The 17,951-nt window shown below is 38.6% G+C and overlaps 1 protein-coding gene across 1 annotated transcript in view; it reads right to left on the minus strand.

Annotated features, from left to right (window-relative positions):
* EXOC4 (exocyst complex component 4) overlaps positions 1-17,951 on the minus strand; it is a 634,255-nt gene that overhangs the window by 346,976 nt on the left and 269,328 nt on the right. The window contains exon 10 of the mRNA XM_089676875.1: positions 12,234-12,327. Coding sequence (XP_089533001.1) covers positions 12,234-12,327 — 94 coding nt within the window. The remainder of the gene's footprint in view (positions 1-12,233; positions 12,328-17,951) is intronic.

Consider the following 17,951-nt stretch of genomic DNA (forward strand, 5'->3'; position numbering starts at 1 on the left):
CTGAGGATGGGGCAGAAGTACAACAGAGGTACTGGTGTCACTGTTCCAATTCAGCAGGGAGCCAGCAATGCAGCACAGACTGTCCATTCCAGAAGCAGTCAGTGGAGGTCACAAAGAACTCCGATAGTAAAAAAAAAATACAAATTTAAAATGTTTAAAAATATTGAAATATACGCAAAAAAAGTAAAAAAGTTCAGATATAAACAAATGCTTATTGCATGTGAAGATGTGTATGAGAAAAAATGTTAACAATTAAGAACTTTTATGAGATTTATGAAATATATCATACATTCTTCAAGTAAGCTATAGGATCAAATTCTGCAGTATTCAGCGTCTGTTGGCACATCTGTCTCCCTGGGGCACAGTTTGCATAGTGTGCTGATAACATGCTGTCGGATTTTAGACACAAAAGGACAAAGACAATTTACAAACTCAAGATTTTGACTGATCAGATGTTGCACTTCTTTTGACAACCTGTCTCTTACTAATGTATCACATATTAGTTTTTGGATCTTGAAGTAGAGTAAGTGATTTTAGGCTCTGTCATCAGGATTGAGTAGAGCTACTTTAATATTTTTAGAAGTTGTCACCACTGATCAAATACACACTGCCCAAAACTGTTAAGCAGGATGAGGTACTAATGTGGCAGGTTTATAAAAATAAATAAAATACAGCAAGTGGAATAAATGCTTACTAACCTCTTTCAAACAGATTTAATTCTGAAACCCATTATCAGCTGTGGTGCTAGTGAGCGAAATAGGAAAGCATCTGTTAACTTCCTTTGAGCTACAGCTTTATGTCAGCTTTGGGCCTTTTCAGTTGGCAATAATTTTATCATTACCTATGATACCATGGGACCATAAATATATTTTATTTTTAAGAGGCAAACAAAGCTTACTTTTGGTGGTACTGAATTCAAACAATTACTGAATTTTAGCAGCAATAAGTTTAAAACGTCTAGTTTTGCTCTAGGTACAAAATACTTTTTTTTGTTAATTTTCAGATTGCTACAGCTGAGGTTTATTTCAGGTACCTAACCCTCAAGGGGCGTACAATCTAAGGTCCCTAACTCACATTCATATACAAGGGCCAATTTAGACAGGATCCAATTAACCTATCAGCATGTCTTTGGAGTGTGGGAGGAAACCAGACTACCCAGAGGAAACCCACGCAGGCACAGGGAGAACATGCAAATTGCAGGCAGGAGGTGCCATGGCTGGGATTTGAACCAACGACCCTAGTACTGCCAGGCGGAAGTGCTAACCATTTAGCCACTGTGCTGCCCAGGTTACAAAGTAAATCTCTGACTGGCTATTATAGCTGGAGCAAACGGTCAAGTAACTAACATGCTACACTGTTTTTGTCAGATATTGTAGCAAGCTGTTACTGTGATTATGAAAGCAGGAGTTCCTATTGCCCACTCCTGTTTGTACATGGACAAATTAAATTTGGACAAATTAATTTCTGCACACAAGATACTTCAATGGGCAAATGAGAAAACTGTCAATGTACAGTATATTTAAAAGAGAACTAAGGGTTTTTCTTTTTTTAAAACCATACTTTACCTAGATGGATGCAGCATCAATCCGATGATTAATCTGACCCCCCACCAGCTCTAAGGCTGCATTCACACTTGAGCTTTTTGTAGCTTGAAGCTCCAAAAAAGCTCAAACTCAAGAAATGAATTGTGTTCTATGGTGAACAGGCGCAAACAGGCACCATACAGAACCACTGATTTTTATTTATTTTTTTTAAGTTTGAGCATTTTTTGAGCTTTCAGCTTCAAGCTAAAAAACACTCAAGTGTGAATGCAGCCTCAGGGTGAGAACTGAGCAATCAGACATCACTGATTGCTCAATTATTCCTACCGCTTTGAGCAGAGAGCGGTGACTGTCAGTCACCGCTCTCTGCTCTGCCCCCCCCCAGCCTGGACTGGCTGAGTGACATCAGCTGACAGCGGACCTTAGCCCACTGTCGGCTGAAAATGGGTCACAGGAGTGCAGGGCTAACTGAACTCCTGTGAATCACAGGAGAAGTACAGCCAAACAAACTTTGACTGTACTTTTTATTTAATGGATAAGTGAACTTATGAAAGTTTATCCTTTTAGCTCTTATTCGCTGACCTAATCTACTTCCCTCCAACCTTACCAAAATGCAAAATTCACTTGATTCGGTAGCAGTGTCTAAGCAGTTTGATTGCATTCAGCATCACAAGGCTGGATATAAACTAACAGCAGGGCCTGTGGCTTCTGGATCAAGGTAAGTATGCATCTGACGAGGATGGGTTAGATTAATCATGGGAAGGAGGCTAAAAGTGCACATATCCTGAAACGTCATACTTCTGTGCAATTCAAATGTTCATGTTTAGCTGAATCCTTACAGTTATAAAGCAAACCTAGAAGGAACAAAGTTGTAGTTTGCAAAAAACACATTTTCTAAACTGCATTCTATTAACAATGATAGCTGCCAAGAAGTGTACCTAAACCTAAGAACAAAAATGTAACATATAGCAAATTACCAGTCTTTTATTGTTCTTTGTTTCCTTTATTTCCACCTGCTGATCCTGCCAATAACACATTTCCTGTCCTAGTGTGACAACACGCATTCACTTTACTAAATACATGGAGAATCAGAACTGTTACTCTAACACCAGTAGTATGTTGGGACTGTAAAACACCTCCCTATATTCTCATCTCATATAACATATGGGGGGGGGGGGTTCTGTAGTTTACAGGAGGAACCAATGCAGGGCTGATAAGACTTCTTGGGATTTCAGTGCCATAAAGGCACTGTATTGTCAGCTTACTGTAGAACATTAGGAGTCTATTGGATTTCTGGAAGGACCAAGGCATTTCTAGCACTTATCGAACAGATATAGCAATGATACATAATGATGTAATAAACAGACCATATAAGTGAAGTTCTGAGATTACCAAGCATAAACACTGCCCAAATCTTACAGTTATCTCATAAGTGTATATATAATTCTGGTTGAGAAACTGAGAGTGAAAGGGCTAATTCTGAAAATGAATTAATATGTTGTAATGAACCTGTGAGAATTAACTGCTTAACATTCATAGGACATGATACGCCATACATATAATCACAGCTTTCCATCACCTACAGATAAAATGAAGAGTTGAAGAATAGGGAGAACATGTTATGAAACTTTAGCGCAAGGACCAGTTAGGTAACCACTTTCAACAACATCAGGTAAGCTTAATCTGCAAACGCGAAATGCCTTCTGTTTACTGTGCTTTACTTCTTGAGTTTACCAAGGTTTTAGGACAGTTTAGCAACAAAGATTTCTCTGTATGTCATGCTGATTGATCAAACATTTTCAGAATGTTCACTAAAGTTGCTGCAGAAAATGTGAAAATGCTGCACAAGTGAAATAAAGGCCCAGCCTTCCAAAATGATTTTAAATGTGTAACATTGTAAGCTCAGTTACCCACTTGGCTTAAACCAGTTCCTGGGGACTCGGCAAGTACATCCTGTAATGCTTAGTCTTACTATTCTGAAAACCTTTGTAGTTTTCACTGTTCACAACCTTTTCAAATGAAAAGGGGAGTCACTTGTGGGAGACCCAGAAAGGTTGCCTATGCTTAAGGCCCACGCTGACTCTCAGGGACTCTGAATGTTTCTGACCACAGTAGGGTGTTCACAATTCATTTGCTGCAGATAGAAAAAATTAAGCTTTGGTTACAGTGAGTGAGTAAACATCAACTGTGAAAACCTTATCTAGAACTTTCTAAGATATACCGTATATAAAAAAAAACTGTTGGGGGGAATACTGTAAATCTCTAGCAAAACTGAAATGTCAATTTTGGCTATGCTGACCACATAAAGGTATTGTATTGCAAAGTGAAACCCATCTCTAAAAAGTCTAAAGAACTGCCAAGAATCGCAAGCTGTGTAATCATCCTAGAGCCCTGACATCACTAATAGTGAAACTAAACTAGCTCAGCTTCACTGTTCCACAATTATAATGCAGCAAATAAATCACAAGAATTGCTGAGTCAAGAGACTATATTAAGGGTGGTTTGTAACAGATTCCCCATAGCCATGATGTTTTGACACACCAATTTTTATGAGCTGTCCAGTGCTGAAAATAGCTGTGCCTTTCTATTCCTTTCAGGCTACATTTCCCTGCTAATTACATACTGATACTAATAAAATGTGGCTGATATTTAAACAAGCATTGTACTATTGCTGAACTGCAATTCAGAGCCTGTTAGCCTCAATGCCAGTCTTAACCATCGCCCAGTCAGATAACTCCCTTGATGCGGTCCTACATCTGTAACTAAACGCTCAGTAAAACATATGTCTGATCATTACTATTCTCCAGAGCCAAGCATTTGTGTGCCATGATAAGAAAGTGTCTGCCACTGAAAAAGCCAAACAATATTCTATCTTCTCATTTAGTGTAAATGTTAATGAATACACTAGCAGTCAAAACAAAAAGTTTTAAGCAAGAAAACGTATAAAAACAAAAAAATAAAATTGCACAACACTATGAAAGCAGCTGTAAAGCTTCATCTTTTTTAAATTAAAATAACAAACATGTTATATTTACCTGCTCTGTGCAGTGGTATTGTACAGAACGGCCTTGAACCTCCTCTTATGTGGTCTTCTGAGGGTGATCTTCGCTCCTCCTCTTCTCTGTGTGCTACCAGAGGAAGTTGCTTCCTACGAGAGTGTACCTGCGGGTTCTTTTCCAAGACAGCTGTGCATAATCACTAAACATGTACAATGCGGCTTGACCCCACTCCTGGCATACAGGATTCAACTGACAGCAGGAGCCAATCGCTCCCGCTGCTGTCTCTGAACCTGGGAGGGGGAGAGAGTGAACAAGCGCTGCAGCCGACGGGCACAACACTGGATCAATACAAGAATCAGGTAAGTAATATAGGGAGGGAGGTGAGGGGAACAATTAGTCCAAGGTTTTTTACCTTAATGCAGGTAATACATTAACTTAAAAATCATTTGGCTTTAGACCCACTTTAAGGTTTTCAGCATTATTTCCTGGACCCCTTTTAGACCCGAAAAGGGAGTCTGTGTTCAAATCCCTAAAGCTTATATAACATAGGAGCTGCTAGAGGGGTCTGACCACATATACAATTAGCATACAGTACCCTACCATCAGCATACTGATATAGTGTATGTGTCTATGATGGCGAGGGGAGGCACCTGAAAGTCTTAAGGAAAATAACGATTGCCCAGAAAATACATTCTTACCAATTAAAATTTTCTTATAGCTGTATCTACATTTAGAGAGCACCAGACCTGATGATGTATTCCAAGCAGAATATGAAAAGTTGCAGCCAAAAACACATTTTCGGCAACAACCAGCAATGGAAATTAACAGCTAAAGTATATTATGTTAATGTAACTAAATAATTATTTTTTTAGTTAAAAAAAGGATTAAAACCCATGTCTGTGTAAGCAGTGAGAATTACTTTCTCTATTTGTCCTAGTGTCTGCTATCAACCGGACTGGAAGTGGGGAAAAATGAAACATTTTAGGTTGTCACTGGATCAGCAATGAGGAGAGAATCTTCCAGTGGAAGGCCTGTCTAAAATGATCTTTTTCTCCCTTACTTGAATCTCCTCTCCCTTTCTGCTGTATCTTGAGGATGTAAAGGCAAATTCTTCCCCGAAAAAAAGAGGAATTCCCTAACAGGACAGCAAAAAAGAAACAAAAATTTTTTTTTTTTTTTTTAGACATTTTAACTACACTATAATCAATCTATACCCTAAACCGGCACTAACCCCATTGATTAAATGGTTTCACTAAACAGTTGCATTCAAGGCATGCTGTAAATGATAACCAGGGTTTTTTTTAGCAGGAACGTGAGGGAACACAATTCTGGCACCTCCAGCACTGAACGTATGTAATGGCAAGGGGTGCTGGGGTGTATTGGAGGATCTATTGATGCTGACTGCTATTGTCAATGCATGGTGGTATATTGTTGCTGGAAAGGGATCTATTGTTGCTGGGCGGTCAGTTGTTGCTGGGGGGGATCTAATTTTGAGGGAGGGGCATATTGTTGCTTGCTGATGGGAGATCTGTTGTTGCTGCTTGGGGTCTATTGTTGCTGGGGTGGTATTCTGCTGTGAGGGTCCATTGTTGCTGGGGGAATCTGTTGTTACTGAAGGGGGGGGGGGGTATTGTCGCTGGCTTCAGGGGATCTGTTTTACTGCTTTTTTTGTTATTACAAATTCCATACAAAATGATTCTTGGGTAGGGGGTGGAACCAAAGGACAGTGCTTGGGGGTGGGTAGGTAAGAAGGAGCAGTTCCTATATCTATTCTCTGAGAAAAAAAGCTTTGATAACTATCACATTTGCTTGTGCTTTCAACTAAGCTGTTAAACTATCAAATGGCTGGTGTCATAACTGATCACATGTGCAGCACCAGGGCCACTGCAAACCAAATAGAGGCTAAGAAGGGCTCTCCCTTGGCTGTAAAGGATCAGAGGGTTTAGTTTTGATATAAAAGAAAAAAGATTTGGTTTTGGATATACTTTAAAGTATTCAAAACATTTTTCAGAAAAAATGAAAAGGTGAACCACACACCCTATACCCCTCCCAGTTCCCACTGCATTTACCAATTCAGTTTCACCATACAAGCAGACTGATGCAGCAGTCCTAGGGTTTGAAAACCACACTGTTCTTCCTCTTCTTTCCCTAGGGACTCTGGGACAGATCAGACTGGTTCTGATTGGTCAGCATTGGCATGTGACCGTGCTGATAAAATGAACTGCTTTGACCTATCCTGGCATCCCTAGGGAAAGAAGAACAGCCTGGTTATCAAATCCCAGGGCCACTGTGTTTGATGGTGAAACTGTATCACCTATGGAGGTAAGCGCTTTGTGCACCGGGACCCAAGGGGAGGGTGTAGGGTGTTCGTTCACCTTCTAATTTTTTTTCTGAAAAGCTGATTTAACACTATAAGCTCATAGGGCATCCCTTATGAAGGTAGATATGGCACACATCTCCCTCTTCATTATGCAAATACTTGCATTACAATTTCATTGTAACCCCCAACACCTGCATTTCTGAGCATGCCCATTATACTGAATTATACACTGACAGGCATAGCAAAATATTGTATTTTAGCAGATCAATTCTGTGCTTTCCATAGAGATGCTTAGTTCTGAGGGCTCATCAAAGGTCAGAGTAAACGGGAACAAACTCATCAAGGACTTGAGTGAAACTTTAAAATGAGTGACTTGTTGTCAGGAGCACTTCACAAGAGTGTGCTGGTGACTGCCGCATTGTTCAAAATCAGGAGAAATTAAATTTAATTTCACCTTTCTAGCTCAACCTCTGACCATGCTTTGACTCTATCAGATCAAAATAGAAGCTTAATCATTTTTCTCTCTCTCTCTTGGTCTCTCTTTCCCTCTCTGTGCTGACCTCAAAAGCACCAGCAGCATGCTTCAGCTAAATTGTCTGCTGAAAGCGTGTTACTTAGATCAATATAAGAATTCACAGCACAGGATGTACAGTAATAAATGGGTCACCAATATGACACTAGCAAAGAGCCTACTAAACCTGTGTTTTAATTCCTCAAGCTCTACATAAGAAACACAAGCAAAGTCAATTAAAAAGTTGTTTCTAAGATAAGACAGCTACTTTATTTTACCTGCTCATTGGTTATTGATTATAAATGTTTTTCGGTTAGCATCTGAAAACACCTATTCTGCAGCTAGTCAGTGCTTCCCTTTATGTCCTAACACACCTTCAAACATGAAAGAAATTAACTTTCTGCTAGAGACTATAGAAAATAGGATTGTTTAAGTTACCATTAAACCCACATCATTAAAAACTATCAATAAATGCTGTATTACATACTGTTCATAGTCAGTCACTGTGGGGTTCATTTTCTGTATTCTGCAAAAAGACTAGTTGGTCCTGCTGTTCTCTATTTCCCCCTCCTGTCCATGTCCCTACTGCAGTTGGAGATTTTGCAGAGCAGTGTTGAAAGCTAGTACACATGCTCTGTTTTCAGTGTATTTTCTACTCTGAGCATTTCCTCCCTATCACATCTGAGCAGCCCATGTGATTATAGAGTCACACATGTGGGCATATATACACTGGTAAATGACGGCCCACTCCCTGCTTACTCTTTCATGCCCACTAGCCAGCTAAACACAATGGGTGCGAGATATTACATCTTGATCGATGGAGGCTTCACCTCAATGTTATTTTTAATATACAGGCGAGGGGGAGGGGGGTACACAAAGCCAGCCTGTTACTCAAGCCACACCATGTTACTGCCAAACACAAAGTTTTAATATATATATATATGTGTGTGTGTGTGTGTATGTCGATTTAAAACAGTATTGCTATTATTTATTTTACTCTGTATTCCAAAGGCTGTTTTTTTATTTTGAACATGTGGCCAGTAATAAAGGACTAGAAGCTCCTCCTGCCACTGTTTCCCTACAGACAGTCTGGGAAAGAGCTGGGACATGTGACAGCTGAATAATGATTAGGAAAGAAGATACTTAGGAAAGAATAGATTTTTGATTGTTGCACCATTATGTATGTGCCATCATTCACATAAAGAGAAGGGATAATGAAAGTTAAACAGTGTGTGTTTAGCATTCCTTAAAAACACCCCAATATAACCCCGCCCTCTCCCAGCTAGCCTCAACTTTGTAGCAAGCAATATGAAGATCATAAGAACAGAACATAGCATCTTACACCAGAAACTGATATCAGAGGAAGCTTGAACATCCATCTGGTATAACTTATCAAACAAGTGAACAAAACAGCCCATGTGGCAGTCTTGTAAATCTAAGAAACAGATGCCTGATGATGAAAAGCCCATGAAGCACTACCATATTAGGTAGAATGTGCTTTACCGGGAAGGGAAGAACCCTAACCTTCAAATTATATGCTCTAACATGTCTGGTCCAACTAGCAATGATGGAACAAGAGGCATGGAGACCCTTGAGGAACCACTAGGAAGTACAAAGGGTAAATCCGATTTACTAAAAGTGGCAGTAGATAAGAGGTAATCTCTTACAGTGTGCATTGCATATAGGCAGTAGAGAGAAGTTTCTTTACAACATTTCAGAACAAGACATAGGATGCGGATACAATATTCTGATTAAGGTGGAAAGCAGAGACAACCTTCAGGAGAAAGGATGCCTTTGGCTTCAACACCACGTCATTGTGCAACATAAAGAAAACTTCCTTAGAGAATAAGGCAGCTAATGGAGACAGTAAAAAATAAACATAAAAAAAGTGTTCAAAAATCAACTCGCCAGCCAGCTTGCCAACAACCAAATTAACCTGTCTAACAGTATGCGTTTAAAAACAGGGGTTTAGTTAGCACACATTTGCAAATACATATGTAAGCCACATCACGGCACCCTGATATTCTGTGGTCCAAACTCTACAAATTTGAGTCCCCATAGTAGAGGCACATGTATTTAATGGATAGACCTAGGGCAGGTGCTCATCAGGGAGCCCACCCCTCTTAAAGGCATAGGAGCGCAAAGAACACCCAGCATATAGCATAATGGCAGCCAGGGTGCCCAGTGCACCCACTAACCTAAAAACTAACAGTAAAGTAAAACATGACACCTGCCCAGGTCTATAACTGGCTTTACGGACATGCGTTGCCCGGTTCATGCAGTCCTTGCTTCATAAGCCAGTCAGCCAATCAGTTTCTAACCTCAGCTTGTTCAATAAAGCTTTAGCAATAAAATCTGTAAGGTGATTGGTTTCTATGTAGAAGTGCACGATATTCTGTGTGAACCAGCTTTAGTAAATAAAACCCACAGTGACTTTTATTCTCTTCTTAAAACAAGGCAGCTTATGTGCAGAACATGCTTCATGCCACAGAGGAGAGGGCCAATAGTGCAACAGCACCACCATCAAGCCCCATCAAGGGCTCTTCTAACTGGCGCCAAAGCCGTTACCCTGCAATGTCAAACTGTGGCATCATAGGGGTGGAATGGTGACCCTAGGTGTATGTTTAACCCTTTCGTTGCCAGGTCCAAATGTCTTATGGACCTGACAGCAGGGGGGTTTTACACACACTCCTGGTGGCGACAGCCACCGGAATTGTGTGTACATCTGACAAGCAGACTCTTGCAGCCCATTTGCTTCCACACACCACCTGTTACAGCACTACAACACTTCGCCACGTGCGCCTCTGCCATGTATCCTGGGCTCTGCTTGCCCATCTATGGGCCCAGGACCAGCTTAGCGGGTGCTGCCAGGTAGAGGGGAGAAAGCATAGAGGACACACATCCGCTCTCCTCTCCTTCTTGTTTGCTGACTTGGAAGCAACATGTAAACTGTCACTTCTGGGTCCTCATGTATGAAAGAAGCTACAGCTGTGCGATTTGCACTGCATTAGATTTATTGGAGCCATACAGGGTCTTTTAGACCATTAACGAGAACCTGTCACCAAAAAATCATCACATAATGGACTTTTTGTCCCCAATGTGATGAAAAGAAATAAGTTAAGCAAAAAAAATAAATTGTAAATAATTACAGTTACACCCAAGCACATTAATTTCCCCCCCCCCCCCCGGAAAAATGTACTAATGGAAATGTGTGCGTCTGGGCTGCCTACGCATGAAAACTATGATTGCAATACACGTTACATATCACTACACACGCTGGAGTGAGAGCAATAATTCTAGCACCAGACCTCCGTAACGCCAAACTGATAACCTATCGGGGACTTTTAAAGCGTCGCCTATGGAAAATATACGATACTGAAGTTTGTCACCATTTCACAGATGCACGCAAATTTGAGGTTTGACATGTTGGGTATCTATTTACTTGGTACAACCTCATCTATATTTTAGCAAAAAATTGGTAATTTATTGTTATTGTTGTGTGCCCTAAAATTACCTTTAGTGTATTTTTTACTGAACTTTTGCGGTAATATTGTGTGACATAAAAAATTGCAACTACCACTATCTTATTCTCTAGGGTCTGCTTTCAGAAACTATATAATGTTTTCGGGGTTTATGCAATCTTCAAGTCTAAAATGAATTTTTAAACGTGCAAAACATGAAAAAACGGCTCTGGCAGCAAAAAGGTAAAGGGCTTCCATCCTGTACTCATTAACATCCGTTATCAAATATTTGTAATTCTTAAATTGTTCCTTTTTGCAAAATGGTGAAAATAAAAAGGTACACAAAACTGTAAATAAGCAATGAACACTAAAAATATGGAGGTTAACTTAGCCTTGTTTTACCATAGAGTCCACAGAGCTGTGTGGGTGCTGCATTGGTGTATATTGTGATAAAATGATCTGGGCACATATTTTATTGCAACTCAGTGTGTTAAGAGAATGTAACTTAAAGTTAAAACAAAAAAAAGTTAAGCACTGCCACTTTTTGCAACATTTCACAGCAGCACATGTACACAACAAAGCTATTGCATGCATGATCTGCACCGGTGGTTATAATGTAATTGGATCCTTAATGTGTTGGTGCACTGCAGCTGCAAGCATATATGCAGTGGCAGGGTGGGTGAGGTGGTTTTTGATCTTCAGTGCTGAGAGTTGGCTCACTGAGTTTTCTCAGCACAATAACCAAGCTGCCATAGACAGCTCCTGGTCATCAGCAGCTTCTAATCATGTGAGATCTTTGACAGCCAATCAGAGTGGTCACATTATTGGGAAGCCTGCCCCTGCCTCCCACCATTTAGAACGGTGCGGCAGTGGCAGACGTTAAGTCTAGGTTCAAATCTATGCACTGCATTGATGTGTGTTTTTACACTTTACATGTATTAACACATGTTGTGTTAGGGTAGCCAATTAATTTGACTGCCCAACACACATAGTTAGCACCAAAAAAGATGCCTGTACAGATGTGAACAGGGATTTAAAAAAAAAAAAAAAAATTTTTTTTTTATTTTTTTTTGCAACTATTCAGCAGTGTGCTGAAAGGCTGAGCCAACTGCTGGTTAGGCAGTTGGGTGGATCCCAAAATTATTGTCGGGATCCTTCAAGAGCCAGAACTGGCTCTGTGATGTCAACTGACAGCAAGCTTTAGCCTACTGTTAGCGGATTCTGGGTCACAGTAGACAACAAGTAAGGGCACTCCACTCCTGTGGCCTAGAAGAGATGTATGGCCAAGAAAGCTTTGGCTGTATCCCGTACTGTTCAATAAGAAAAGAAAACTGTTCTTCTTGCAGACACTTTTGGTGATCTTGCCATATTTACGTCACTATGTTACAATAATCAACTTACCTCAGCAAAGGATGGAATATGATCGTGATGTTTCTGGCTCCTGGCTTGCAGACAAATCTAGCTCCTCCACCCATTAAATTGTCATCATGGCCACCTGTGTAAAATAGAAGTACAAATGTTCAGGATAAAAAGATATACACATTTTCCCACTATCAGATTTTTAATATAAATATTGTAGTGATTTTATTAATTAAGTACATCTCTGAACCTGATAGTGTAACTAATAAAACAAAAAAACAAAAGCCATCTATAATCAAGCACATGTACTGGTTAGAGAAATCCATCATCCACAAGGATCACGCCTGTTGATGTGGTATTTGCAACAGACTCCAAAAAGACGGCATCTAAAGTATATCCTAATTCTAGTGGGTGTACCAAACTTTTAAGGCACCAACACAAACAAATACTGCGTTCCTGTGCACTTCAGGTGTGAACCAGCCCTGAAAATATAGTGTTACATTATTCCTGCTACAGCTGTACATATAGCTATCATATCATAGTTCACTGGTCAATAATTAGGCCTCAGCAACAGAATATCTGTATCTCAATGTATATTCCTAACTTGTTTCAGGTTTCCTCTTATTCAGGGGAAAACTTGAATATTCATATCAAAACTAAAACATATACAGTTAGAACACACACAAAAAAAGCTATATAATATTAAGATATGTGCTGTTTAAACACATGCACCATTAATGGGAGATATAAGTAATCAGCCTATGCCAAATTTTAAAAACAGTCCAGTCCATGCACTCCAATGGTGGTCAGACTCTGAGGAGAAGGGGTGCAGGAAAGTATGCAAAGATCCAAGGGTCAGCAGAGACACTAATAAAAAATAAAGAACACTATAACCAAAAGAATATTTTTTGTGTTCTTAAATTATTCAAAATGAACTGGCAGGTGCCCTTGACCTCCTTCTGACATGCACTTTACCTGCTTTAAGAGGATTTATATTCCTATAGACTTGCACAGGAATTCAAAACTCATCTGACATGAACAAAAGAGCATCAATACAGGCCCTTAATAATGTTTTTGCAAGGTTACAACTATATGCTGTAAAAGTGCTGCTAACAGTTATAGGTTATCAGAAGTATTAGAGGTGTCTTCTTTCTTATTTAGCTATTAGAGAACATGCTAGGCAGATTCTGCTAAGTCTCATTATGCCTAAAATGGATGGAAGTAAAAAAAAATGTAGGCAGAACTTAGCTTTTTGCAGCAAATTCTGAAATATAACTTGTATCTGTAACAAAATGATCTTCTAAACAACTAAAATTAAAGATGAACATCAGGCAAACAACTACATACATAGTAGAAATATTTCTATGTGAACTGTTTTAACAGAATAATCCATGGAGGATACATGGAGGTCCCACCTCACAATTTACAGGACTTAAAGGGTCTGCTACTAACGGCTTGGTGTCAGATACCACAGCGTAACTTCAGAGGTCTAGTGGAGTCCATGCCCAACATGGTTGGTGAGCGTAATGCTATGGCTGATTGATGCATAATGTGTATTTAGTGATTTTCCTGGAACTCCTCTGTAATGTTTACCATTTAAGTTCACTCATACCGATCAGTAACCAAGTACATACTTTTGCAATTAGAAAACAAGGTGGTTTTACAAACATACTTTCAGCGCCATGATCACTGAAAGGTCTTTTATGGTTGCATTTTTATTTCTAACAATTCCCACAGCCCTGTATATTCTAATTCCTGAAATTTTTTTGACCCTCTCAGCTACTGGCATATCCTGGGGGAGGGAACGCCACATTTTCTCTGCAACAGTAAAGAATCCTTTCCGCAATATAATGTTAAACCTTCTTTACTAGTAACCTCAAATCCTGGCTGTGTGTCTTCTTTAGGGACCTTCAAGTAAACAGTTTATCACAGTTACTAAGGTCACCTTTGATATATTTTTACATTGTAATCATATCCCCCCGTAAGCACCTCCTCTCCAGAGTGAAAAACTTTAATCTATGCAATCCTTATAATATATAATCCCCTTAATAATTTTGTTGACCTTCACTGACCTCTTTCTAATTCAACATCTTTCCTGAGGATTGGTGAGAAAAACTGAACTGCATAATCAAGATGAGGTCAAACCAGTGCTTTGTTAAGGGGGTATTATGTATTCTCAATCTACAGTATATATACACAATTTGGTGCATGTTGTATGAGTAGGACTGTGAGCTTGGCTCTTGGCCTTTCTCAGCACCCCAGCAGGGACCCAATGGGCAATTTGTAACAGAGTACAATAACCTATTCTCTATCCATTTTCTTTATTGGTAAACCTACACAGGTATTCAGAATATGAACATTAAAATTAACTGAAAAAAAAAATCTTCCCCATGTTTGGTAACCTTAAAATAGTTTCAAAGTGCCCTGCTAATTATGTGTGTAGAAACACAGAAACTGCATGTCACATAATTTTACCTTAAAATCACTGTGGATCTGGGACTATTAAATTACAGTATTGATAAATGGCACTTTAAACTGTCTCCTAAACCAATTAGTGCTTTGGTTAGCAAAACTATGCGGCTATCTCATAAACTTCCCAGTCTGTGTGAGATCCTCATGACAGCTGCAGGGAAAATAAAGCCTTGCTATCTAGTTTAATTGGTTTGTAAATGTTTAATCTGGTTTATAATGCGTAGGTTGGAAACACTAAAGAAATATCCCAAAAGACAGCTAGACAGTTCTTATCCGAGGGCTCTATTTTCATATGTTAGACAAATTAACTTGCACAAAGATGGATGTGAAGTGTTGTAATAAAGACAAAATGATGAATACCCTGCTGCCAGGAAAGTGTCTGTGGTATTCTTAAAGGAAAATGGCTCAAAAGTGACTTCAGGCTATGCCATTGAACGGCGAGTCTGGAAGCTACTTACCAGTTTCCATTCAGTTCTGGAAGTATACAAATCACTTGTGAATTTGTGACAGGTTAAAGTGAGATTTAAACTGGTATAAGTTTGGCTGCTAAATAAAACCTAGACTGAAAAAAATGTATGGCAGCTTTAAATTTGGATCAAACTGCCCTACAAAGACTGTTATTTCAGACAGTCTAACATTTTAAAAAAATTTTTGCCTGGAAGTCCATTCTAGAAAAAGCACAAAGTCCAATCCCCAAGGCAGCAGTCTGCAGGTAAGAACTCTATGTATGGAAGTAGCAGTATCATCCCCGAGTCAAAGTTAGAGCCCTGCAACCAGTAAGGAGCATGATCTTTGCTTTTATTAGTATAGTAAGGGACGGCTAGGACCTTCATTGCCTGTTTACCAGTTCCCTGGCTGTCTTACTGACTCTATATTTTCTTTCATAACATTATAAAACATTTTTTGTTTTTGGTAGTCCACTAAGCATCAAATATTGAATATTAATTTTTAACAGTTATGCCCCTACCAACGAATTCATCTCTGGGCTTTTTTTTATGTTTCCAGCATAGCTAAAATTAGCTTACAAAGCTCAACAAAGGAACCTCAAATTTAAACACTCAGCTCCAGAGTCATATGAGGGTCAGCCAACCTATCCACTCCTCAGCCTGCCTGCTCATTTCATATAGGGTGAAGATTAGGTGAGATAGACTGAAGACAAACAGATTCTGCTCTTCCCTCGCTTTAGAAAACCCGGTGCATTTGGTGTATCCTGTATTAAATGTTTACTTGTAAAGTAAAGATTTTATATAGCAAAAATATAATATAATAAAAAAAATATATAAAACATTAAAGAAGATTTAAAATACGTTTGATGAAAGCCAGTTATAGTTTTTCTTATAATACAATATTCTCATTTGTATCTAATTTCTATTTTTTGTTTTCTATTTCCATACTAGAAGTTATCTATTAGATTGATGTTTAAAATACTTGCTGAGGAAACCACTTTGAAAGGTCCCACTGAGCTGAACCTACTGAAATTGTCCCTATCCAAACTAAATGTGGTTGTGCTCAGCAATTATGTGTTTTTTATCATTTGAAAACTTTTTAATTACTAGACCTTTTATTGTTATTTAGATAAAAAATCTACTCATGTAAAAGAAGAGACAGTGATGTATCTAAAACCATCGACAGTGCTTTCTTTCAGATATTTCTAACGGTGGCATGGAAAATATATGGAGAATACAGAATATATTACATTAAACTTTTATTTTCCCTATGCTTAGATAATGCCCGAGGCCTGTAGAATGTCACAGCAAGTAAAGAACTAGGCATCAACGGTCAAGATTATCATGTTCTTGGACATGCTGTTCATCAGTGAACATAAAATATTCAGATTCATTTCTATTTCTTCTTTATGCTAGGCATCTATGGCTTGGCTACTTTTCTTTAAATTTGCCAGAACTCTACTTTTATGTTCCTTTTTTAAACATTTTAATGTTTTGTATCAAAATAACAAGTGTGCATGATGTGTGCTACAAATGATGGTGGGTACCTTGAAATTCCCAATATTTTTGTTGATACCTTTTTAACTTGATAATGGGAAGTGGTACAAATATATTTCAATCCAAAAAATACATGGAAATTTAATTACTTTTCTTTAAAGCCGAAATCCAGGATAACCAAATATTGTGTAAATATAAAAGGCATGTGTATTTTTACTTGAATCTGTATATTCTGTGTATTGTTTCCAGAACTGTGCAGTAACCCAATGTGAAATGATGTCACTGTGCAGGAATTACATGTTATCAAAACCAACTGCCGCTGCTCCCTCTCCTTCTGTAGGGTGACTGGTCTTGTATCCGCCCCCTCCTGTAGTTTTCTGTGCAGGGACTGCCAAGTCCCTTACACAGCTCTGCTCTCTGTACAGACTATGTACCGCATAGTGATTATGTCCTGCTACTTTAACAAAGTAATAACTGAGATTGCACAGGCACCTTGTGCACACAAAGTAGAATTATTTTTTTCTGCTGCTATTGAGAAACATATTAAAATGAAAGCTTTTGCACCCAGAATTTAGATTTAAGGTCAACACTGGAAAAGATGCTTTATGTAATCTCAGGTGACTTGAGAGGAAATAAATTATAAAGCACAATTTACTGAACTGATTGCAAGCAGCAGAAATAGGAATCTGGCAAAAAAATTAGTATATTGACTGCCTTTCAGCTGGAATCCGTTGCCCCCAAGTAATTATTGTGGCTGAAGCTCACACAGTTATGAGGCATCTTCAAACTTTGTGCACATTCCAACTGGATAATTTAAATGTAAATGAGAAATGAAATGCTCAGACAAAATATGTACTTCACTCCCAAGGTGAAGGCAATTTTCAATTTTGCTCCCTGCATTAAGGAAAATTAATATTTTGGAAAGATACGCATTTGAAGTGCTGTAATCTAAAAAGAAAAAAATATTGAAATAAAAAGGCACAGATTAAACAAAATGTGTTTTTATATACTAAACATTTTTATTATTATTAGCAGTTTTTTGCTTTGGGTTGTAAAGCATACATAAAAGTAAAAATAGCTGGTGTTACTTTGTAATACAAAATTCAAACTAAAATACAAGGTTCTGCCTTTGGAAGATCGAACACCTACAACACACAAATAGCACAAGCTCTTTAGGCTACATTCACACTGACCTGAAAGTTTTTCTGGTGTTTTTTCAAGCATTTTTTTCAGGCATTTTGGAACATTTATTTTTTTAGCAGATTTGCAAATATTATAGGTGGTTTTTAAGGTGTTTTTCATTTAGGCGTTTGCTGTGGCCGATAGAAATAGCTGAAAACGCCTG

The sequence above is a fragment of the Staurois parvus genome, unplaced genomic scaffold, assembly GCF_062004578.1.
Source record: "Staurois parvus isolate SC_StPar_1 unplaced genomic scaffold, SC_StPar_1.0 ptg000175l, whole genome shotgun sequence".
NCBI lineage: Eukaryota > Metazoa > Chordata > Amphibia > Anura > Ranidae > Staurois > Staurois parvus.